Below are 25223 nucleotides of genomic sequence, written 5' to 3'. Positions count from 1 at the left end.
CCTCGCTGGACGTTGGAAACGAGTTTAGCGATAAATATTTATCGCGGGTAACTCCTCATTCTCGAAACCGTCCTTCGTCGTATATTTCCCCGTAAGGACGTGCTAGATGCCGGACGTGCTATTTTTGGCGGCTTACGACAACTTTTACTTTTGCCCCCACGATTTATGACACTTTTTTCCCCCCCGTCTCTTGCATACGCGTACGCAACTTTTGCCGGTTTTCGTCGACTTTGGTTGTTAACGCACGCGCGTTCATTCTATCTCCCCGGTATATGCACCTGTTTGTGTTGTTTTTTTGTTTTTTTTTTTTTTTTTACCGTTTCGTCAGTTGACACGAAAAACTAAATATTTATTCGCAAATAAAACAAGCTAGGTCCGTCGTTGTGCGTGATGTTTTACGTACCCAAGTACCTACGTACGAGCATTATCCCTGGCACAATTCTGTTTTCCAAGCGAAACTACCGCCGGGTCACGCGTGTCACCGTAGAAAATGCTCGTGGAACATTTTCCTCGAGCATCCTATGCAAGGTGAGTTCGTATTTGTCAACAATTTCATTCCGAGAAATCGAGTACGGGAAGAAGGTTCCGGGCGGTACTCTTCTCAGAAGTCGTTACCAACTCCCGACGAAGTTGGCTGGCTAAACGGTGTAATTTGCATTACGATGAACTATTTAAGCAAACGGTGGATAGGAGACGGTGTTGTCGAGACAGAAATTTGCATCGGCATCGGGCAAACATTCTTTTTATATCTCGGGAACGAGGAGAAGAAGAGAACTCGGTATAATTTGCAGAGTAAACGGCACTGGAGAGAGAGAGAGAGTCTTGGGGATTTCAAGAAAACCGTACGACTCTCTTGACGACCTACTCGACTTCTCGCAATCGGTAAAGCTGCCTAAGGTCATTGTCTCGAAGGGGTTGGTCGTGGACAAGGATCCAGGGTTACCCTTGAAAGAGCGCGTTATGCGTGGACGAACGTAAGTTTGTCGGCTGTTTTCATTGAGTCGCGACGAACCCTGGCCGGGGTTGTTACGTAAGGCTTCGTATTATGCGAAGGAGACCTTGCCTTCCATCGGTTGTAGATTACGTCACCGGCACACTGTATCGCGATGCACCAACTACTGCTGCTTCCAGCATGACGCCGCGGTGGCAGCCGTTAGTCTCGCGAATTACGTCTCGTACGCGCATTTGCCTTTTTTCTTCGCGCCAGTCCGCCGTTCTCCACTCCGCTTCAACATCTGCTTCCTACGTCTCTCGCCATGGAACACGTTTCGTAGAGCGACGTTCCAGTCGACTCGCCGGAGGGATCTCTGTGGGAACTCACGACATGCTGAATCGCGTAAGAAATCGCCTTTAATCTTCTCTCCGTGATCAGCGATCGCTCGATCTTTCGGCAAAGCGCAACGTCTCGTTTGCAGAGGAACCTGTCTCGAGCCGTAACGAAACTATTATATTGTCCGTGAAATTATAATTACGCGAACGAGTGGTGCGGCAAAAAAGGGTAAGAGTGATACCGGGGCGTGAACGGATAAAGAGGCGTGGAGGAGAAGGTGACCAAAAGGGCGACAGGAACGTTTAGGGTCTCCTCCTTACCGTTGCAGAGTAGCATCGATAATAATCAGGTTTGGTAAACGAAGGAGGCGCGTAAGAAGAGGGAGAGGGTGGGCTGTGCGAACGTTTTGGCGAAGGAGAAGGAAGCCGGTTCGCGGAGGTCCGTATTTGGCTTGTGCCCACGTAGCAGCTCGTACGCGCGCGACGGCTCTGCACAGCGGACCGTGCGTTTCTGCATTCTTCTCATTGTATCGACCGGCAAAACGTTCCTCGAGCCTCTCATTATCTCGGTCAGTGCACACCGCGACGTAACAGATAGTTCTAGCATCCCCCTCGTTTCTATCCAGCTTGACAGTTTCTGCATCTTTGATCGGCTATCGATTACACCCGATCCCCTTGCCAACCGAACGTTTTTCGGATCACCGAGCCTCGTCTTCCACCCCCTTTCCCGATCGCGCTTCAAAAGAAATTTCGATAAACGCCGTTTTTCGCGCTCCACGAATTTACCTTTCTCCACTCTATTTCACCTTCACATGGTCAAAGATAGGTACACGTTTTCCAAACTGTTTTTTCACGATTCTCCTCGAGGAACGTAAACGCTCCGATGGAATTAATTACCGGTAGATCCAGTACCGAGCATACACTCCGAATAAAGACCGGCTGCGTTTGCATACGCAGTTCAGAGTAAGTCCCTCGATTACGACTTATTTAATCGTCGTCCTTGCGCGATGCCGCATTTTGCAACGGACTCGAGTGCAACCTACATTCTCGAACAAAGCAGCGCGCGCTTAACCAAACAGGAAATCTCGATCTCGCTATTTACTTTGCGGAACTCTGGAAAGATCCACCGTCTGCACGATGCAGGCTCGCGATGCAAATCGCGGGACTCAACACCATGGAAAAATTAACGGTGCGAAGCTCCTCGACGAGAATTTCCCTTTCGTTGGACGAAAAGATGGCCGTGGGGATAGAGGGTTTTCTGCGGTAGGCAGGAGGAGGAGGAAACGCGCAAAAAGTTAGTTAACGTGACTCTCGGTGGTTCTCGCGCAAGGACGCCGGCTGTGTATCATCGCTAAAAGCGTCGCAACCGGTTCCAGTAGGAGCCACGCGTTCTTCGATTGTTAATCGAGCAGGGCAGATAAGAAACTCCCTCTGCAACGAACGCTCTCGATATCGTCGACCGTGATATCCGGTCAGCGAGCGACCAACCACCACCACCGGATGCATCTTCGAACGTCACGCAGACATCGAGAGCTGATCGTTTTGTCGAATCGACACTGCTGCTGATCTATACAGATAGGAGAATAGATACGAGCGTGCAAACTTTACGACTTGCTGCACTCTATTGTCAAGGTGAAAAATTACGTTACGAGGTAGTATCGGAGGGAGGGACCGGATATTAGAGACCTGCTTCACGACTTTCGACGATGAGAAACGACGACAGCTGATCGAAATGGCGAAATTTACAGCGAACACCGACATCCTTGGACGGTCCGGTGGCCGTTTTATGGCATCTGTGTGCACAGCCGGTCTCCGTGGCGCGGCGCGGCGCGAATGCACCTTACTTACGACACCCGTGCGCGTTTTCCAACGCGTGTTCCGCGAAACGTTGCGAAATCTTCCGTCCGACGACCATAGATGTACGTATGCACAGAAATCCATGGCACGCGCGTTCGTGCCCACATCCGGCGTGTTACGATTTCAACCGTTCGCAAACATCTCGAGACCGGGTGTAGGTCGATACCATTAACGCGCTCGTTTTCGAACCGATCTCTTCGTATGCGCAGCGTCGTCGCTGTTTTACCCCCTTTTTCCCTCGAAACGGGCTTTGTCGTACTTGTACATAGAGATAGCTGTCTCTCGGCCTTGTTCGCCAACTTTCCGTTCAAGGTCTCTCTCTCTCCCTCCCCCTCGCTGTATCGCGCTATATGCGCGGATCTCATTGTTCCCTTCTGAATTGTTCTCTCTCTTTCGAGAGAGAGAGAGAGAGAGAGAGAGAGAGAGAGAGAGATAGAAATTGGTCGTGGGCTATTAAGCAATTTAGTGGCTCGGATACGCTACCGGTCGAGGGAAGGCAATTGATCGAGAGAAAGTTAGAGCTCGTAGATTGGCTAGTTATAAAAGATCAAGGAGGTCCTCTGTACCGTAATTGCTGGCTTGCTCCTGATTCTCCAATTCAATCGTTTCGATAGAAAAGTTTGAAAATTTTCCAAAGATCGTTGGGTCTCGTCGAGATGTCGTTATGTCGGCGATAACGACTAGAGAGTCTGTTAAATCACGGGGAACGTGTAGTCAGGTTTTCATCCACTCTTTACGGCGACACCGTTCCTCGTTTAATCGCAGGCCACAGTCTTCCCTTTCTACCTGTCATTTACACGCGGTTTTCTCTGGTCATTGTGGCGATCGATCAGCTGCTCGTTCATAGATGGAAGGTTTCACCCCGCGAGAAATTATCCATACTTTCTTCCACGTCCAAGTCGATTCTCGTCGCGTATCGCTCGCCTCTCCAAAGACGTCGCTCTGCCCGTAACGAGCTGAATCACCTGGGAAGAGTAACGATTCTTCGAATAAATCTCTGCGGATAATATCGTCGAGACGGCCGCACGGAGAAGTAATCTAGTCCCCTGTGTAGCGAATCAATGTCGTAGATACTCGAGGTCTGCCCACGCCGATCTCGATTCTCCGCGGACCATATACAAGTCGCATAACTTCCGCCGATCTCGACTACAGGACGATCGCCTCGAGCCGCCGTTATGACGCAATACCTGCCTCTAAATCATCCATTTTTCCTTTCCACCGTTCGATTTACGATCGTAAGAGCCGGTGCAGCGGAAAAGGAAGCAGGTTTTCCTGCGAGGTAAATCGAAGACGTGGGCAAAGTAGCTCTTTAAATCATAGCGGGGAATCGCTGTTAATTACACAGTGACGAGCAGCAAGAAAATCAAGTCAGCGTCGGAGATAAATTCGCGATGATGCAACCGGGTGATGGATGAACGATGATTCGATTACCGGTCGTCGAATTTCGCATAAAATACGAAACGTTTAATTGGCAGCTCGTCTTCGCGGCGATTCTAAAGAAAATTGGATCGGACGATCGATGAAAGTTGCAGGGAGAGCGCAAGTGTCTTTCCATCTTAGCTCGAAGGAAGATCGCTGGAAGTGTCGGCCTTTCGAGGTTGCGCAGACATCTCTCTGCTTTCTAGCCACCGCGATGATTATCTCTGTGCGATAATCGAGCGATTTACATAGGCGATGACTGACGAATTTCTTGCCCGAATAGCGCTCGCTTTCAAGTTGAAGGATCAAACTACTGCCTCCTTGGTCTCTTAACGGGGACTCGTTAAACGTTGACGACTCACTGGAAAAACCGCGAGCGTAGAAGTAATTCCATGCGCGACGATGAATCTCGTTCGAAAGAACGACGGTGCTTATTACTCTGGCAAGTTAAAAAAAAAAAGAACGGAAATTCACAAGCTCTTCTTCGTCTCTTCTCGTTTCTCCCGTATCCACGCCGGGGGAATTGGCCATGGTTCGATCGAACGCTCGATAAATAGAGGTACTGTACTCCTCGGTTGATACTCCGTGTGTCACGCCGCGTTTCTCGTCTTTCGCACGATTTTCACGCGGCCTGAAAACCGCCTCGAGAGAGGGACTCGCGAACCATTGTTCTCCGACTTGCCGATGCACATTACCGTCTACCAGCTGATTCTGATTATCTCGTTCTTTGGGAATACCTCCCGTTAATGAGATTCGTCCCGAGGATTCCGGACTGTCGAGAAACGATTAGACACAGCCGTTATATCCACCGTGTGTGGATCTGTGTCGGACGAGCGATCAGAGTGTTTAACGGGGATGACGCTAATCTTCTCGGCTTTGAAATACGTTAGCGTTAATTCCTCGTCTTACCTCATCGAGTCACACACACACACACACACACACACACACCTACTCTCGACGAGGATATTAGTTGAAATACGGCAAAGTCGACGAGTTGCAATTTTGCAATATAATTTTGGAATTTGTTTCAGATCAAGCTGGAACGTGTGCTCGGCGTAACCGTGTCGAGCAATGCAGCCCTGGACTGCGACGCAACCAGCGAGCTGGTCGCCTATCCTGCTGGGTGAGTCCTCCAGACCAGACCGGTCTCTTCATTTTCTTTGATCGATCCAGTCCCCTTGCTCTCGCGTCTACCCTTTCCAGTCGCATTTTTCACCGATTTCACGCTGCCAATCCACCTTTCCCTCTCACCGTGGTTATTTTAATCGCAACGTAGCTATTTATCCACACTCTGGATATACGGTCGAAAGAAGTTCTCTCGCCGTACTCGAGTTTGGCCGTATAGCGTGCAAAGTTCAGGGTAAAGTTGCGACGAAAAGGTCGCGGTTTCGAAATGACTTCCTAACCTTTCCCCCATATCTCCGGTTAACGAGAGACGCGCGCAATTAAGAATGCGCACGTCACGCTAGGCGAAATGAAATCCGGCAAAGTTGCGTTAATTTCCATTGGAAACGCGATGCTCGGCACCGTTTCCACGTGAAACGTCGATTTGATTCGCTCGCGTCGTTGCTCCCGGCGATCCGCTCCGAAATCATTCGCCGATAATCACCGGTATCGATCGTTGAATTAAAGTAATCGCGGCGAGTTAAAGAGCCGCAAAAACGGGGCAAAAAGGAGAGTGGCGCTCGTTAACGCTACTCTACCTTAGCTTAGACAGCAATTGCCGAACGTTTTTCTTCGAATTTATTTTTGCGCGTCGAAGTTCACTCGCGCGAGGAGAATATCGCGATAAAAAGGGAGAATTCGTCGGGTTGAACGGTACACGCGCGAGCGCAAAGCTAGGAGATCTCTGTGCGACATCGTAATTGGACTAGAGAAAGAAGAGACCTAGGTGGAGGGAATTAACGACACGAATCGTATTACAAATCCGGCGACTTAAAGGCCGGCCGATATTCGTGGGAACGGCCACGGGAAGAAAGAGAAAGAGAGGAGAGACTTTGCATAACGTGGTACAGGGATTATCTCTATCGGATCGCGATATTTCGATAAAGATGCTCGGCGGTCGCTGCTGCGAGCTTGCGAAACGCGATTGGCTTGGTCGCGCGCGTGACCCACATACACCACCTCGGTTCCTCTGTTTCAACTTTTCACTTTTCCAATTTCAAACGTTCGCTAATTTTCCTCAGAACCAGTTTATTCCGAACCTTGAACCATCGTGTACAACACGATACACCACCGCTGCGTACCATTTCGTACACGTACTCGATTCGCTTTCGATTTTCATTCCCAAGGCGTTCTTAAATGCCCACAAAATCCCCAGAGTAGCGACCGTGAAAGAAGAAGGAGCGAGCGCGATTCGTTTGGTCACGGGTAAACGTGTGGAGTGGAGAAAAGAAGGCTCGTTTCTCGTTGGGCCGCGTGAATGGAAGAATGGCGAAAGTGCGATCGGGAGATTACGCGGCAGCGAATTTTGCGCGGCGCGATTCACGTGTCCCCGCCTCGAAATTCACCTCGCATTGTTTCATCTCGTTTTCTAAACATTGCCCCAGGAAACGATCCTATCTGAGTGTATTCGCGTACTCGTTAGCTGGTTTGTCGCTAATTACACTTCCGATAGGACGTGCAATCGAGTGTTCCTCCGACCGAAAATTCTCGGTGTTCGCACGCGCCACTTAAGCGGCTTAAATCGAGTGCGCGCGCTATCGTGCCGGACAACGATACGGCGTCGAATGGAAGCAAGCAAGTACGGCACTGGGACGGAAATGGGGTCAAGAGAGAGGTGAATGGACCAAAAGCTTCTGTGTCGGAGATCCGCATGGTGTCCGGTGATACGTATCGGCGACAATTAAATCGTTCGATCGACCTGGCAACCTCTCTGCGTCTGCACTTTTCGAGCCTCCAGCATTCCCAGATTTCATCGCTGACACTCGACAAACCGGTTTTAAAAACTCTCCACTCCCGTTTCATTGTCGTGTCGCGATTATCAATGGACGTTGAGCAATATCTCCAGCCGATTCTTCCTTCGTTAACGCTCGTTCGGTGCGTTCTTACACCGACACACCGGGGAAATGACGATTTTTCACGTAGCCACGTAATGGAGCGTAATTAATTGGAGGGCAACATCTAACTATATACGTTACCTACCTCCGCGTGAACAAAACCTCCCCGGATCGAAGGTGGCTTATCGTTCAGGTGGTTGCTTCGACGCCGATCTTATGTCATCGCGGTTACGAATTAGGATTCCCTGGAACGAATCGATCCGCTTTACCGTAATCGAGATACAGCTTCTCCTAATTCGGATCAGATCATCGGTTACAGAACGATCCAAATTACACGGATTAATTCTTTCTTCCCTCCGCCATTTATCGCGCGAGATAAAAGGAACTGGCAGAGAAAGGTTGATTTGTCTTTACGACCTTGAGCGTAGAGAGATATCGATAGATCGGAACGATCACGAGGAGACGTCGTCGAGAGCGCTGTAGCAAGGTTAGAAAGTGCTTGACATTGCGTGTGTTATGTTACGAGGAACGGAGGAAAGTTCCGCTTTCCCGGCTTCTCGATCTACTCTGTTTCCCAGTCCCAGAGATACTCTCCTACGAGCTTAATCGACAGAGGCGATAAAGCAATAAACACGAGCGAGTCGATTAGTTTTGCCGGGAGAAAATCACGTGCGCAAAGAAAAGTAATTATCATTCTCCTCGTAAATTTCACCTCTGCTACGTATGTACCCAGGTTAAATTATAGTCCGATCGTGTGTAATCAATATTGTATCTCCTATGCACTTTTACCGTTTTCTCTTTCCGTTACTGTCGTTTTTCCTACCCTGTTTATCGTCACCAGCAGCTGCTAATCGATCCTCGTGAAACTTGAATTAAACGTGTCCGAGGAAACTTTTCAACTTGACAAATCTTCGACAACTTTCTCGAGAGTGTCGCAAGGAGGAGATACTTGCGAACTTTGGAGACTGGGCGCATCGCTAAACGAAAACTGTCGGATGTCGAAATAACGTAGCTGCCGCCTCGAGTGAACGTCGTTAGAGACGGAGAGTTGACCGTGTGTCGAATCGAATCCGTCCCTTACCAGGCTGCAGCAATGTTGCTCTTGGTCGTTGCTACGGATAATTCGATTCGTCTCGGCTTTTTCTCCCGTACGTGAGCAGCAACCTTCTTAGAAAGTAGAAAACGAAACGGGCAGGGGGTGTGCTTGCACAGCCATGTCTACGGTTTTATGGAACCGTAATAGTGACCGGTGTAAAGTCTCGGCGAGTATAATCGTGCAACGAGTTAATTGGTTCGAAAGAGCTTTTTAGCAGCGTGCTACTTCACGAAGGTAGGGTAATCTAAATTCGCGGCATGTATCCTGCACGGATCGGAATCGATTCGATCGTTACGGAGGCCTTGGAGCGTTTCATTTCACGCTAATTATACGATGCTCTCTCGAACGTTTTCCCATCCGCGTGTGCCAAACTCCGAGATTGAACTTTTTCTCCAAGGCCACGAGCTTGGATATCCAGGTCGCCGTTTTCCATGCCGCATCTTTGCTCCTTTCGGAAAGTTTCCACCTGCTACGAGAGAGTGTGCATCCGCATTTGCATCGTACGATCCCGGTGGATGTTCGTGTGGATTTTTCAACCACGACTACACGCGGACGGTATTTGGTTGGCTGGAGGGAAGGAAAGTGGGTCCGTGATTGCGAGGAGCACTCTCCGCGAAGAAACTCTCCTATATACGTGCATAATAGTAATTAGGTGGAGCGGCGAAGGACTTGCTCCGCTCGTCTCTCATCGCCGCGCGTGTCCTCGTGTTCCGGCAACACGCTGCCGGAATTTACGACCGCGGGGGACAATCCTTTCCGGCTGGCGAGCAAACGTGTTACGCGTTCGAACGGGCTGAGCAAGAAAACGAGAGTTTCTACTTCTTTCTGCGAGTACACCTGCAATTAGAATAGACAGCACCTTCTCCACCATCCTGCGACTACTCTGCGCCGTCCAACTCTGCGCAGCGGATGAATTTGGTACTGGTCGGAAGGTGGTTGAAACAGAGGGAAACGAGTCCCGTTGGTCAGCGGAGCGTATATCGTGACCGGTCGGTGTCGTCGAGATAGGAAAGAACGATCGACCGTTCTAAATCAGCCGGCTCCATCGGCCAACTTATTAGACACGCCGTCGACCGGTTTCCATGCTCGATAATCGACCCAGTGACCTTTATACCGGCGACCTTACGTGCTCTCCTCTGCACGCAACCCGCGGCTAGAAATTACAGCCACGGGCTTCCTGGTGCATTGCTCGGGCTCTTGCTGCGTATACTTGTGAACGTCGCGTCGCCTTAACACGGGGAGAAAATATCTCTTTTCTGCAATTGTACGTGCGTTTACTCGGATCGAGACTGCTAGAAAATATGGCGCAAGGAGAAAGTCTCGCGCAAAGAAACAAACGCTCGACGGGGATTGGATCGCGAAGCGAAAAGGTGGAGGGAAATGATTTGGTTTGAAAAAGCGGAAGACCGTTGATAAAATTGCAAGATCACAATTCGATCGCAAGATCGAATTGTTTCTTCCGCTGCGTTCCTGAGGTATTAAAGTTCAGGTTCTAGGACACCCCTGTAAAAACGATAATTTCTATATTTGCCATTCACTTTGGCGAACCGGAATATATTAGCCCACTTATACACAGCCGTATCGAGTATTCTCCTTTCTCTTGATAATGCGGAATAAATGGAGGATTCCTCCGCGGGACATTCGCCAGGTTATCCTCCGGAGACGTCCAAGGTCGTCGAACACCTTCGTTTTTACCATCTCTCGACTCGAACGTGGTATCCAAGTTGGATTCGCGTGCCTGTAGCTCGTGGCCAGCGTCTATATGCTGTTAGCTCGAGTAGGTCGTAGGTACATATATACGGTGAGCGTGGCTCCTTCGCAACTTCACACGGCCTCGTCGCGTCGACGTGTCTCCCTACTCGTAGCGGGCGAGAGAGGTCTCCGGCACTCGACGCGGAAAAAAGGCTCAAGCCACGTTCGCAGGCCAGTTTCGATCCTCCTCTAACCCCCTCGAACAACGAATCACCCATGTAATTGCGTTTCGCACCGCGAGCCTTACGCCGCTTGCTTACACGTTCTCAAAGGTGTCTCTACCGTTGCTTGTTGAATTAGAAGCGCGCAACTTCCTTGCCTTGGAGCAGATCCTTAGCGAAGGAAGGTTCAAACGTGTAAGGTGCAGGAAAAGTGGATTTCGAGGTTAATCGAATGAAAAGTCGGCGCGTTCGAAAAGGAAGGAAAAGAAAGAAAGGACTTGGAAAGGATTTCTCTGTACGATTTCCACGTGTTCGTAGTCGAGCGCGATTCGAATTCAGGCTCGAGACGCGTTCCCACGCGAACTTTTCAGCCGAGCAAAAGTAGACCGCTCGCTCGCTCCTATGCGACCGAGCCACGACTAACTAGGGACACGGTTCGCCAATCGAACATTCTAATTTCGGTGAAATCCTCTATTCAAGGCGACTCTCGATCGATACCGACACCGGTACAGGGGCGGTGATTGCTCGCGAAACGAACAGCGCTTCACCGGTTACGATCATCCGGCCGTCCGTTACGGCAGCAAAACGTACACAGCGCGCAGAGAACGCGGAGCAGGAAGGTGTTTAACCGGCATACTCGTTTTGGCGAACTGAAAGCGAAGCGAGCGGAAGCGCACGGACGTACATGGCCGGGCGATGCTCGCGCTCCACAGCTCGACAATTCCATTTGCAAACGGAAGCGAGCACAAGCCCGTCCGTCGGCGTCTCCATGCCAGACGCACGCTCGCTCCATCTCCAAAGGAGTTCTCTCGCCGTGCCGGTCTTACAGCCGAAGAGAGAACCAGAACCAGGCCTATCCTTTGTTCCACATCGCGATCTTTTCCCTTCCACCGATGAATCATTCGCGTGTGCGCGCAACTCTTGCCTCTCGTCTCGCGACACTCGTCTTCTAGTAACACGAATTTCGACCTCTCGCAGTATCGTACCGTACATTTACCGCCGAACGATAACGAAATCGTACTCTCTCCGAAATTCACACACTCCGCCACGTCGAAGACGATTAGCCACTGCTAATCTGTGGACGAAAGAGCCGCGTCGCAGTCTGCCAGTCGTCTAGATTCAATCCGTTCGACCGTGTCAATAAACTCGCTTCCTATCCGCTCGATAGTCCGTTTTCCACAGCATCTGAGACTCGAGGGTCTCCTTCGACGCTGCCGCTTCGACCCTACCGGCCAGGTGTTGTCCGCCTTTGCGATGGAAACGTCTAACTCGAAGACGACGAGGGGCCGACTTGGATCGTGACTTTTTGCCACGCTCCAAACTGTTACAGGGGACGACTAGAAAGTAGCACATATTTTTAGCAGCGTAAAAACCTCGGGGATCGGAGTTGCGGCGAGATTGCGTTTTGCTAACGTAACGTCGGGACAAATGGTAGCACGCCCGCCGAGCGATTGAGTTTATTGACACGGTTTGCGGTTTAGGTAGGCAGACGAATAAATCGGCTTGGTGGACAACGAGATGCAACGAGCCGCACGAGTCGCGTTTCATATTACCGCGAACACAGCGTGCCTCGAATCTTTACACTTGCCCAGTGGTGCTCATTAGTCCTGTACGTTAACGTTACCAGCACCTTTTCACACTCTCCTCTCGAATCCAGACGTTGCATTTCCAACACGATCGAGTCGCGATCGCCTTGAGAACGAAGAACGTGAATTAACAAAATCGTAAGGGTTGCGCGAGTGTCACTGGGCTGAAACCGCGCGTGTAAATTTCCATTGCGTTATCAAATGGACCAAGAGACGCGTAACGGCGTGCTCGAACACTTGCGAGCAAGCGTGACTAATTCACCTGGCGGCGCGGGATGGTCGTCGGTGGAACCCTCGGAAAACGCATGAAAATCCAATTGATTTCGATCGAACGGAATTTCGTAATACTCTGCTGCACGCGGAGACAAATTGTCGGGAATAAAGTGTGTTGTAATTAATTGGCCGTTCTCGTGGAACGCGAACGGCGTTATCCAAAAGGAATTGGTTAATAAACGAGTTAGCAACTGCAATTACTGCGTCGAATTCAGTGCCCGCAATTACTCGCTTATACTTCGCTTTCACCGGCATGGCAGCCGGCAGATCGGAGATTCAGTTATCGTTCGTTCCCCCGAAGGAACTCCAATTTCGTCTGTCACGCTGTTCGCCTTTACGATCCATAATTAACGTCTCGATAACGATCAGACGGCTGGATGTCGCGCGTTATCGCGGCTAAGGGTTACCCGAAACAGCCGATACTTTGCCAAAATTCGGATAAAGTTACGCGTCAGACGACTTAACGGAAAGTTGCACTCTGCAACGTCTAAAGTTTCTTTCCCGCCTGCTTAGACGAAACGATACACTCGCGGATGGTTAATATCGTCGGTGGTCTGATAGCCATTATCGCGGAAAATTAGAGGCAACCGCTATACCTGAATCGACTCATTTCTCCCACTTCCTCATCCTTGGACGTTCCAAGTGTCGGAGTATACGTACATGTATGTATGTGTTACACCCGTTACAAAACGGTGTCGCGGCTCGTCTGGTATCGTGCTCGAGCACCGTGACGAAGCACCGTAGAACGACCACGGAGAAAGCCATAATCTTATCGGCAACGAACCCGCGAAAAAATTTGGAAAAAGTATACGAGCATGGGCCAGGAATTCCCATCTGTATCTCTCTCCGCGTGTATTTTACCGGTACGCAACTACGGAGGTCTCTCCTAGAATAATTGGTTTTATCGTCTCGGCAAAAACCAACCATTTCCTCTCGTCAATTTTTCTCTCTCTGTTTCACAGCTGCACCGTGGTGTTGTTCAACCCACGGAAGAACACCCAGGCCCACGTGTTGAACGCTTGCCGCAAAACGGTCACATCTCTAGCGCTAGCAGGAGATGGAAGATTTCTGGCGACTGGCGAGTGCGGTCACATGCCCAACGTTCGCGTATGGGACATCTCCGACCCGTACAACGCCGTGCAGATCGCCGAATTTTCCGGGCACAAATACGGCATCAACTGTGTGGTAAGTGTCAAGTGAGCCTGTTTGAGATAGACGAACGATCGGGGAGAAGAGTTTGCTGCAACGAGATTAGAAACCATTCGCTATATGTACGGATGTTACGTATGGAGGGAACGGCTGGGCTGGCGTCGCGCCGTACTCACGTAGACACTGAACGCGAGAAGACTCGGCTTCCCGTTTAATAGCTTGAAATTTAATTGGACGAATCTGCATCGGAGCATCGTGCAACCGTGGTATATTTCCACTGCTGCTGCGTATCCAGTTCGATATCTCCCTGCTTATCCTGAGATCGATGAAAAGTTGGAGGGTTGTAGCAATCATCGGCGATAGGGGGAGGGGGGGAGGGGGCGAAATGGTAGCACGTTTTTCGAGAAAGTAACCGTTTAATCCTAGAGCGACTTTTGTTAGGAATTTCATTTGGAGGGGTCGGCTTTATTCGACTCCTCCGCGCGAAATTACTTTCCGCAAAGACGCCGGGAGCTTTTCAAGTCCCGTTGCGGCGACGAATACCGAGGGCGCGCCGCGTACTGTTGAATGTGCACAATGAAAAAAGGGGGCCGCGACCTTACGCCATTTTTCTCGCATGTTAATTAAGATCCTCGGCTTTTATTCGCCGGTACACACCTCGGTCAAAGCTGCGGCCGTCCTCCGACCGAATATCTCACTCTCTTTGTCGCGAGAACGTTCGCAAATACAAGGTCGTAATTACAACGGTCGAAATTTCTGTTTCTGTGTCAACCGCGATTTCTGTGTGCAACGATTCTGTCGCGATGAAAAGAAGCAGTTGCAAAGGGTGACGCGTTTCGTGGTAGAAGGAGCGTCGCATTCCCGCCACGTGCATCCACGTACACGGCGTAGGGCGTCGTCGCCAGGCAGAGAGTACGTGAATACGAAATCGCGTTCTCAGCCAACGGACAACGGTACTCTTTTTATTGTTCCTCTGCATCATTCCCTCGATACACCTCGGGTACAATGATCCTTCCCCTCGCCCAACCAACCTCTCTCCTCCTCGGACGTTTTTCTTTCGAACGATTTCTCCTCTCCTTCGATCGATCATAGTCTGAGACAAACGAGAGAACATTCCGCTACAAGGGTCCCCCTTTTTCCTCTTTTCCTCTTTTTCTCAAGGCGTTTTCACCGAGTAACAAGTACGTGGTGTCCGTGGGCTCTCAACACGATATGATCGTCAACGTCTGGGACTGGAGGAACAATGTTAAGGTGGCGTCGAACAAAGTCTCGAGCAAAGTGAAGGCCGTCTGCTTCGCGGAAAACGGCAATTACTTCGTTACCGTCGGCAACAGACACGTCAAGTTTTGGTATCTCGAGTATTCGCGCAGTGCCAAGGTAAGTCTGCTCGATTGTTTTCTCCGTGCGTCTTTCCTTGCTCGCCGTGTACCCCGAGTTATACCGGAGAAAAGATTGCGTCTAGGTAAAAAGGCACGCAAGGGGTGGGCGAGAGAGAGAGAGAGTATAGAGGCTTGTGTTTGTAACGGTAACGGTAAGGGGAAATGTGGTGATAGTGGGAATTTGGTTGCACAGTATAAGGAACCTGTGCCTTTGATGGGTCGGTCTGCCATATTAGGCGAGCAGAGAAACAACGATTTCGTGGACGTAGCCTGCGGCCGTGGGGAAATGGCAGATTCCACGTACGCGATCACCAAAACGGGTCTTCTATGCGAATTTAATAACAGGAGGCTGTTGGATAAATGGGTGGAGCTTCGTGTAAGTACTTTTGCCTGTAATAGCTGTACCGGGTACTATGTTTAAGGCCGTTACGTGGCCGTGAGCCGGCCGGTGTACGGTGTATTTCGATATTATCGTCGAAGAATTCATTTTAACGCGGTTCTTCACATGCCAGTTGTCCTTTGAAATTCTCGCGAGAATATATTTTGCCTGTAAATCTCGAATCCGTTCCTCGTTTCAAGGAGTGGCTGTTTTCAGACGACCAGTGCCAATTGCATGGCCGTTGGAGATAAATACATTTTCATCGGGTGCGCGGAGGGAATCGTGAGGTGCTTTAGTCCTACTACGCTTCAGTTTATCACCACGTTGCCGAGGACGCATTACCTTGGCGTGGACGTTGCTCAGGGATTGTCCATTAGGTACACGCGTAAAACGTAACACTTTGTTCGTTAAACACGTCCAGCAGACTGTCCTCGATCCCCTTCAATCTCTCCCTCCATCTGTCTATTACAGTCACATGTCTCAGCATCCAGCAAACGCGAGGTATCCAGACGCGATAGCTTTAGCTTTCGACGAGCGAAACAACAAGCTAACCTGCGTCTACAACGACCACAGCATTTACGTTTGGGACGTGCGAGACATCAGGCGAGTGGGCAAGTCGCATTCGTTCCTCTATCATTCGGCCTGTATTTGGGGTGTCGAGATGTACCCCACGGGATCCGACTCCATGGCAGCTATGCCTGTTGGCAGCTTCATCACCTGCTCCAGCGACGACACGATCCGCGTGTGGAACCTCGAGAAGGACATCTCGCCCAACGACACGCTCTACAAAAGGAACATCTACAGCAACGAATTGCTCAAGGTCCTCTACATAGATCCAGAGTTGACGTACTTGAAGGACTTGGATTTAGCTGCGGCCGGATCGACGGAGAAGAGCGACGCCTCGTACGACGGTCGAAACGGAGTGAGATCGATCAGGGTCAGCCCTGATGGGAAACACTTGGCGTCCGGAGATCGCTCGGGAAACATTCGTATTCACGATCTCTCCTCCTTGGAGGAATTATGCCTAATAGAGGCGCACGACGCGGAAGTGCTTTGCCTCGAGTACTCAAAGTTCTCCCGGTACTCGGCCGAGCCACCCAGGCTGCTGGCCAGCGCCTCCAGGGATAGACTGATTCACGTGTTCAGCGTCGATCAAGGCTACAACTTTTTACAAACGCTCGACGATCACAGTTCTTCCATCACCGCTGTCAGATTCTTCAATCAGAGCAACCAGAGTAATCAGATACAGATGGTGTCTTGCGGTGCCGATAAGAGTATTATTTTTAGACAGTTGCAATCGGTGAGTGGCTCGATTGTTCTCCGTCTCTTGTGTGATCGATCGAAATTCAAGCTTGATCTGTGTTTCAGACACCAGGAGGAATGCCCCAGTTCGCCAGGGGTCACAACGCTCAGGGGAAGACCACTTTGTACGACATGGAGGTCGATTCCGGGCAAAAGCACGTTCTAACTGCCTGCCAAGATAGAAATATAAGGGTTTACAACGTGGCCACGGGTAAACATAGCAAAACGTTCAAGGGTTCCGTCGGCGAAGATGGATCGCTCATCAAAGTCGTTCTAGGTGAGTTCAAACTCAACTTATCCCCTACGATTCTCCTTTTTCCCCGCAGGTACTCGAACAACTTGGCTATTTTTCAGACGCATCGGGAATCTACGTAGCTACCTCTTGTACAGATAAGACGTTGTGCGTGTACGACTACTACAGCGGTGAATGTATGGCCACCATGCTGGGTCACTCGGAATTGGTGACAGGCTTGCGTTTTAGTCCTGACTGTCGCAACCTCGTGTCCGCCAGCGGTGACGGTTGTATATTCGTCTGGCGTGTTCCACGCGACATGGTTGTCACCATGCAGGCGCGTCTCGCTCAGCAAGCGATGCGAGCCGGAAAGTAAGATTATCTTTTAATTTCACGTAGACGAGGAGCGAGTTGTTTCTATGTATATGCGAACGAAAATTGTGTTTAAAGGAGGCCACCTCAAGTGAACGGCACAGGAATCGACGTTCAATTGGACAACGAAACGTTCGGATCGCCGCCGCCGGAATTCCTAGATCCGAACGCGAACCCAACCTCGCAGAACATAAGCGTCGATTACAGGTTCAGCGTAGGCCAATTGCCGTTCTGGGCCAAGAAGCAGATAAACACGACGAACGTGGACGAGATCGCGACTCTTGGCTCGAACGTCAGACCGTTGGGTGTCGATCTGCCGAAGGGAAAATGGGCGCAGCGGGTTCAACAGGGAGACGGTATAACGGTGAAGTCCGTGTACGATAGCGACGAAGTTATACCGTTCCCTCCGCCTCGTGGCGCGATCGATTCGGACGGTGGCGGCGGAGGAGGCGGTTCGAAGGACAGCTCGATCGACAGTGGAACCGAGACCAAGTGCAGCAGCGATTATCGCAGGGAAACGATAATTATCAAGAGGGTAAGATCGCACTTGTGTCGGAGATGCTACTATAAGCTGGCAGAGAGGAGGTCGTGTACTAATTTCACACCGTTATCCGCACATTCTCGATATCAATCGCACACTAAATGAACCTTCTAACGAATTAATATATTAATAAATCTTTTCTCTCTCTCTCTCTCTCTCTCTCTCTTATTTAATATCGTTCACGCGACGATCTACGATACTAACAATGGATAACTGGTTCTAGGAAGAGGACGAAACTGTATTTCAACCTTGTCCAGATAGTTACAGAGAATTAGCAGATGAAACGAAACAGGTACTAACTGATTCCCAGTAACAAAATAATTATAGTAATATTTTGGTATCCAGTGCGCGTGATTAGTGTGCGCTTGCGAAACGAGCAAGCTGTGCGCTTCGAGAAGAGGTCACAACCACGTCTGTGTTCTTGTCACTTATTTTCGTTCGATCAGCTTCTTCTTGCGCTACTCCTTCTTTTTTTCTCCATTTCTCATTTCTTTTTCTTCTTCCCGTTTGCTCGCGATTGTTTTGTGTTTGATTCTATTTTATTTCAACCGGTGACATAGGTGATCGGTGGTAACGTGACTGTAACTAGAGGTAGCAATATCACGGAATTGACGAGACAGTCGAGGAGTCGTCATCATACCGACGACAGCAGTCTTGGCAGCTTTAAATTTGAGGTACATCTCATCAACACCTCGGACACTTGCAACAAAGCATCGTCAAACGAAAGAAACATGTACAGAACACGTTCAGATCCAAGAGCAACCGCCGTTGCTGCACTCGTTTTTTTTTTTTCTTTCCTTCTTTTTATGGCTTTTCTGTTATTTATGTTCGCCGCTGCATTTTTGTCGCAACAATTACGTATCTAACCTTAGACCTTGAAACACACTTGAAATCCACGCTTCGACGAATAACTATAGTTTGTAGACGACACGAGGTAGAAAGATAAAAAGGAACGCTTCCACTTTAAAACGCACGTGTATCGTCTAGGATCACGAGAGTACCGAACATGACGGAGACGTGGAAGATTATTCCGAAGGAGAGAATGGCACGACTGGTTCTGAAAAGTCTCATCACAGGTTGATGTACTATCCTACGCCGGAAGACACGGTGTCGAATCAATTTACCGTAAACGCGATGGACGTGGAAGAGCTTCGAAGGTTAGCCAAAGCTAGATCTATCGCTACGAGAGATTTTCTATACGATTCTATATACGACGAAGCGTGTAATAATTGGGAACGTTGCATGTTTCTTTCATAGATCTCAGAGGAGACAGAAGAAACCTAGGAACGGGGGGGAGAGCGGTCGGACCAGCGAATTAACCGCTTCTGGCAGTCAAGATGACTCGGATTCCGAGGGTGGCGCTTCGACTCCTAGCGCGGAACGAAATCCTTTGTCCATGTTGTCGGAGGCTAGCTCGGAAGGGTTCGATCAGCTGGCGAAACAGAGTCATCGTGAAAAGTACCTTAAAAATGCTTTCGAATCTCTTAGCGGTGCCGAAGAGCCTACGAACAGAACGGCGAAAACGACCAGCATCAGTTCCCAGTTCCATGGAAGGTGCTTGTCGTTCGTTAAGGCGAACAGGTTTCTTCGGAGGTCAGATAAATTTCAAAGCGTGTGTTTACAGACTCAGCGGCGGTGGCGATAACGGCGGTAGTAATAAGATTCGTAACGCGGCTGTGGTGAATGCAACGAAGCAGGCGAGAGGCGACGCGGACGTTGTAAAGAAGCGCGAGGAATTGCAGAGGAGAATAGAAGAAACGAGAAGAAAATTGCAAAGTGTAAGTTGTACCGTGACACGCTTCTGCCGTGCAATTCACACCGGAGCGTTGTGTAATTTGGTTGTCGGTTACAGGTTGGCTACAAGTCGTCGTTGAAAACCAGCCAAAGCATATCCGACTTGAGCAGCCACATACCGGAGAAACACCATCGTTCGAACAGACTGAGCACAGGTAACAAATCTGGTCAACAGACTCAATACTCGAAACCGATTAATCCTTGTAAACCCATGCCGAACCCAAAACCCCCGTTAAAACCTCAGCAACTAATTAACAAAGTGTCGGGTGTGGGGAATGCGCTACCTAAGCTAGATATTCCGACTGAACATTGCTTATCCAAAAGTCCGACTACGTCGTGCATAAGTGACAAGACAAAACCGTCTCTTAGTCGACCGTTAACGTTAACCTTAAAGAAAACTGAAAAGTATAAGCTGTCGCTAAATAAACCGAATCAGTCTTTGCCCGAGTCGCCCGTCTGCGAAGAGCTAAAGCTCTTGAAGGAATTGTGCAAAAAGAACGCTAACCGGTTCGCGAGGTTCGCGCAGAAGAGGAGATCGTGCAGCTACTTTATCGGACTCGACGACAACGAGGAGGACATGGAGAGCATAGCCAAGTCTTTCGAGAGTTTGCCCGCGATGAACGAGCGTAACATCGAGACTCTGAACGACGCCATGGACGACGGGGACGAGGGGAATGGTAATTTTAGCGACGATTCCCTGGAAGGCGACTTCAAGAATCCACCTCGACGATGCGTTAGCGATTATCAGATAAACGTGCACGGCGATCAGCAGGATGTCCATAGAAATTACTCGACTTATCAAACCTTCCCGAAACGAATCCCGACTGGATCCCAAGAAAGTATCCTTTCGGACGCTTCGGTCGAATCTTTCTCCAAAGGAAGCGCGGAGATCTTAGATTACAGTCATTACGACAACGATAGACACTCGAGTGCGAGTTTCTTCCTGTCTCGACGGAAGATGCAGGCTGGTAGAAGCCAGGAGAGCATTCTAACGGACGAGTCCGATTATCAGATGTTTCCGTTGCACGAAAACATCGATCATCGAAGCACCGAAAGTGTCTTAACCGACGACTCTGATTCTCTAGTGAAATCCGCACCTTTGGAGATGCTTTTCGATTCCCATTACAAACGAAAAAGACAGAATTCCGAGACGTACAACGGCAATCCGAACAACGTTGTAGAACAATCGAATAACACTCAGAACACGACCGACGATACGACCTCGTGCCGTGCGGTATTCAGATCGAAATCACTCCAAGACACGCGAATAAATAAAGTGCAAAACGAGAACTACACGGAGGACAACGCGCCACCTACAACATGCATTTACTACGAATTCAACTTTAACGATCAGAACGATACGAACGTCGAAATGAGAATCGGTACTAAATCGGACAATATTTCGCGAAGCAACAGCTTGAAAGTCCCGAAAGAACCGCAATCGATGCTGATACTCAACGATTTCGTGGCCCACAAACCGCCAAAGCCGAAGCGAAATTCTGCTCGAACGCAAAGCATGAGGAACAGAGCTCGTCCAGCGTGGAACAAGTACCTAGACTCGTCGTCGCCTCAGTCGACCCGCGTTAAGTCCACGGATCCTGACGATTACACCGGCAAGACTCACGCGGAAGATAGATCAGCGAGAAGTGACACCGACGTAAAGTCGTCCGACGGGACCACCGAACCTTTGCAACTGTTACAGTCTTCTACTTATTCTTTGCAATCTAACGAGGATAAAGACTCGAAGACCAAGTTCTACAGCTTGCAGACACGTCGGTCGGATAAAACCGCCATGTACGATGCCGGCGGGCCAATGGACAACTTTGCCTTCGATCCCGACGATTCCCCTCATCAGACGAAGAGCTACCAAGCCCACGACATGGCCGAGGATCAGCGAGACTCTCCTCTCGTCGAGAGAGACAGACACTGCTTCTTCGAGAATGAAATCCCAACGAAGGACACGCAAGAAACGTACGACTCGCTGGAACCTAGTGGCACAACTTGCGATCTGCAAATACCCACGATACAGAACACTTCGAACCTGTTAACCACGAACGAACGAATCGATAATCTGGACGCCAGCGTCGATCTGAGGATCACCAGAGCCATCGAGGGAACCGTGAAGCTGCTGTCGAAAGAGTTCGAGAACTTGGTGAGGAGGGAGCAATTCTTGATGAAGGAGAAGTGTCTGCGGATGTCTCATTGCCAAGAGACGAGCGAAAACTTTGCCAAACTAGAGGCCGAGAGGGATGGTAGATTTTGTTCGCTGAGACGGGACATAAGGTTCCATTCCGGGGGTGAGGACAGCGACTGTGCAGACACGTCTGCAATGGACAAGTCGATGATGGAGAGCGGCTCCTCGACGTCTGCCTCGAGCTGCACCAACTCGCCAAAGAGAATGTGGCCGCCAGCCTCGCGCTGCCAAAGCCACATGAAATGGACTAAAACGTTGCCCACCATTAATCAAGCGATACTACCTTCCAAGCATCTTTACGCAGGTACTTACGACCTACGTTACGTAGCACAGTCAGTCTCCTTCTCTATTCTTCTCTCCCTTTTGCATCTTTCGATGTTGAGGAACGAACACTTTACCGCCAATGTCTTTCGCTGCTCGATTGTCGATCTCTCGATGTCTAGAGAGAATGCCAAGGCAACGCGAGAACGGAGATCTTGTAACGAAAGGTACGACGACCACTCGCGAAAGAGGTCGTGGAAAGCATTCTCAGACAGTTGAACCTGTTGTGCAAGAAATACGAGGAATGAATTTAACGATACCTGTCTGAGTTTGTAACGACAGCTGTAAATCGTGCGTGTACACGTCGTTGTACGACACTTTCAGAAGCACGATCACAGAGATATTTCACCGTTCGTTCGTATCTCTATCCTTGTATTTTTTAGTGTGAATGCTGATTTTGTACAGTTACCGATATTGTACGCCTATTATCATCCGCCTACAGATTTTCTTAGTTGGTCATTTTACTTTAAGACGACAGCGATCATGTACTTTTCAGTTTGTACTTCAGCTTTGTTTAAAAATATTTTCTTATTGTTATTTTTTCGTTCTCGCATGACGCGATACGATCGACAGCATGTTTTGTCCTAACGATGTAGTTTCATCCCGCTTCCTTACCCCCACAATTCAACGTTTTACATCCTGTTTTATCGGTTGAAGTTTTGTCCAAGTCGATCGTATACTTGTTATACATATATATATATCAGAAAAACGTACGATCGACTTTTACCTTGAATTTTACACTTATAAGTTTCACGCGTTTAACATTACATTCGGTATTTCTATTTTTCCATAAAAACGCCCCACGGCTAGCAAATCGACTTTTCAAATTCTTGCATTTACTATATTTATTAACTGAAAAAGTCAACAGTGCGTTAATTTATCGTTTCGCATACACGTATTGCTTTTGCAATATGCATGAAATAGAAAACAGCTTATCCCAGTTTTTTAAATTCATAAACTACAAATCACGACATTACACCGTTGCAATCTGTGTTTCATTCAGTTAATCGTGTTATTTCACATTTGAAAGATAGGTCTAGCTATTGTAACATAAGAAAAGACAAGATCGGAGGTAAGTGTCGTTGATAGAAAAGAAAAGAAATAGAACCGATCATACGACAAATACACGAACAAAATGTTCGAGCTAATGAGAAAAAGAAACGTAGCTTAGTGCATGTGTGTGCGTGTTGTTGTCAACAGTTGGCAGTAGTGGGGGGCGAATCTCGTCAAAAGTTTTTGACAGCGAAGAAGAGGGGGGTGGCATGCGACGTGCCTGCTCGCTGAGTGATCTTTCCGTCAGCCCGCCAAATAGGTTACTGCATGGCCCGATACAAGGTACCCTTTCAATGTGTGCCACATCTACGAGGGTCTTTCCAATGTGATTTATATACCTGAATATGTACGTCCAGAATTCGCCGATGTCGGGCCTCTGGCAGAATTTAATCTTTTAAACTTCTCTTTGGAACGACCCCCTTAATACGTAGAATCTTTTATCGATATCGATCGATACTTCGATATTTTGACAATTTTCGAGTGTCGGTGATGCTTGAAGTTGCATACAGGTTGAATTTGAAAGTGTTTCAATGTGAAGTTTGCCGCGGTTTTAGTTGATTTTCGATATTATCGCTGTATTCAAAATATCGAGCAATTTTATTCTTTCTTCCTCTATTATTATGAGAAATATCCATTTGTTTGCCTTTGATATATACGGAACGGAACTTTTTCTACGTGCAATTACTATTTGTTGAGAAATTCAGCCGAAACGTTGAACATGCTGGATTTTCGCTAACGTCCACTAATAGTTTCAGGAAAAGTAGGTAATAAGAACGCGAACGCTTCGACGAGAAGTGGACTGGGAAGTGCAAATAGCGGGAATCAGTCGCGGCACGCTTCCACGAAGAATCATTCTTCTCACATGACAAGAAGCAGCAGCGTTGGCGTTTTAAATCAGGTATAGTTTATGTCGTACGTTATTGTTCTGTTATATACGAGATCGTGAGAAACGTGTAGCTCATTCTAATGCGAATTATTACAGAGCGATTCTGAATCGGATGTTGGTGCCGGAAGCGGAAGGGGATGGAACAACCAGGCAGGAAACAACAGGATTAGCGGATTAATGAGACCAACGATCAGTTCGCAAAACAAGATCAATCATCAAATAAAATCGAGTTCCTCTTCCAATAGTAATTTACCATCTGTTCTTAGAAGGAGGGGCATGCAAGGAGCGTATTCAAGTGGTAAATTATCCATAAAAGTAGCAACACTTTGAATATCTTCCAATGCTTAGGAATAATGCCTTCATTCTGTTCTTTACCAGTAAATCTAAGTCAAGTGGGTAATCAAGAAGATTCGAGCTCGGAGGATACGTCTTCGAACGGAAACGGTGGAAAACCAGCGCTTCCTCCGAGGCCTCGAAGTATCAGTATTGACCATTCTGCTTTTCAATCCACACGTTTCACATTTTTTGCAGCTTAAGTCTACCTGGTACGGCAGTGAGGAGATCCGGATCGTCGACAGTTATAACCAACGGTCGCAACGGAAATAGTACGATAGGGCAGAATGCGAGTAGAATGTCGACAGCTAATCGGAATCAATTAGACCCTAGCCCTCAGGAACTTCCAGTCAAAGATACTGATCGTGCCATCGATGTAGCCAGTGCCGAGTGTAAGTATTACAAACACCTCTTTTTCACTCTCTGTCTCTCTTTCTCTCTTTTGGTTTTTTTCACGATTCACGATCATCTTGTCGCTTTTCAAAGTGTAAGCATGCAAGATTGCAAGAAAGAAAATATTTATCGTGACTGAAAACGTGTTGAAACGTTCTATCGATTGGTATTCATTTTTTATTATTTGATTCCCGTGTAAAAGGCTATCATCTAATAAAAGCTTTACTCTTGCAGTAGGCACGGATAAAACATTAGGTAAACTAAAGACACCTATTGAGAATGCTGTCCTGTGAAAATAATAAATCGTTCAGTGTAATAAAAATTTGTAAGTGATCATGCTATGACAATGCGAAAAACCATTCAGACAGAATCGTTACCAAGTTTTAGTACAGACTAGAATCTAGTCTGTAGGACGCTGTACATAATATATGCTACACATCACATCCAGAATATATTCGAGGGAAACGTAGTAGTGTCGTTGAT

At 48.6% G+C, this 25223-nt stretch overlaps 1 protein-coding gene across 1 annotated transcript in view; it reads left to right on the top strand.

Moving 5' to 3' along the window:
- Positions 1-25223, top strand: part of LOC108579411 — a 36687-nt gene that overhangs the window by 10362 nt on the left and 1102 nt on the right. The window contains 20 exon segments of the mRNA XM_017942941.1: positions 5577-5668; positions 13375-13597; positions 14723-14938; positions 15134-15316; positions 15536-15696; positions 15791-16619; positions 16688-16898; positions 16976-17225; positions 17304-17760; positions 17990-18058; positions 18327-18440; positions 18754-18923; positions 19024-19320; positions 19391-19544; positions 19619-22058; positions 23878-24026; positions 24111-24312; positions 24393-24538; positions 24541-24739; positions 24975-24995. Of these exon segments, the coding sequence (XP_017798430.1) occupies positions 5577-5668; positions 13375-13597; positions 14723-14938; positions 15134-15316; positions 15536-15696; positions 15791-16619; positions 16688-16898; positions 16976-17225; positions 17304-17760; positions 17990-18058; positions 18327-18440; positions 18754-18923; positions 19024-19320; positions 19391-19544; positions 19619-22058; positions 23878-24026; positions 24111-24312; positions 24393-24538; positions 24541-24739; positions 24975-24995 (6583 nt within the window).

The sequence above is a fragment of the Habropoda laboriosa genome, unplaced genomic scaffold (genome assembly GCF_001263275.1).
Source record: "Habropoda laboriosa isolate 0110345459 unplaced genomic scaffold, ASM126327v1 scaffold76, whole genome shotgun sequence".
In the NCBI taxonomy this organism is placed as follows: Eukaryota; Metazoa; Arthropoda; class Insecta; order Hymenoptera; family Apidae; genus Habropoda; species Habropoda laboriosa.
Note: the sequence above shows the minus strand (reverse complement) of the source record. Positions and strands in the feature narration are given on the sequence as shown.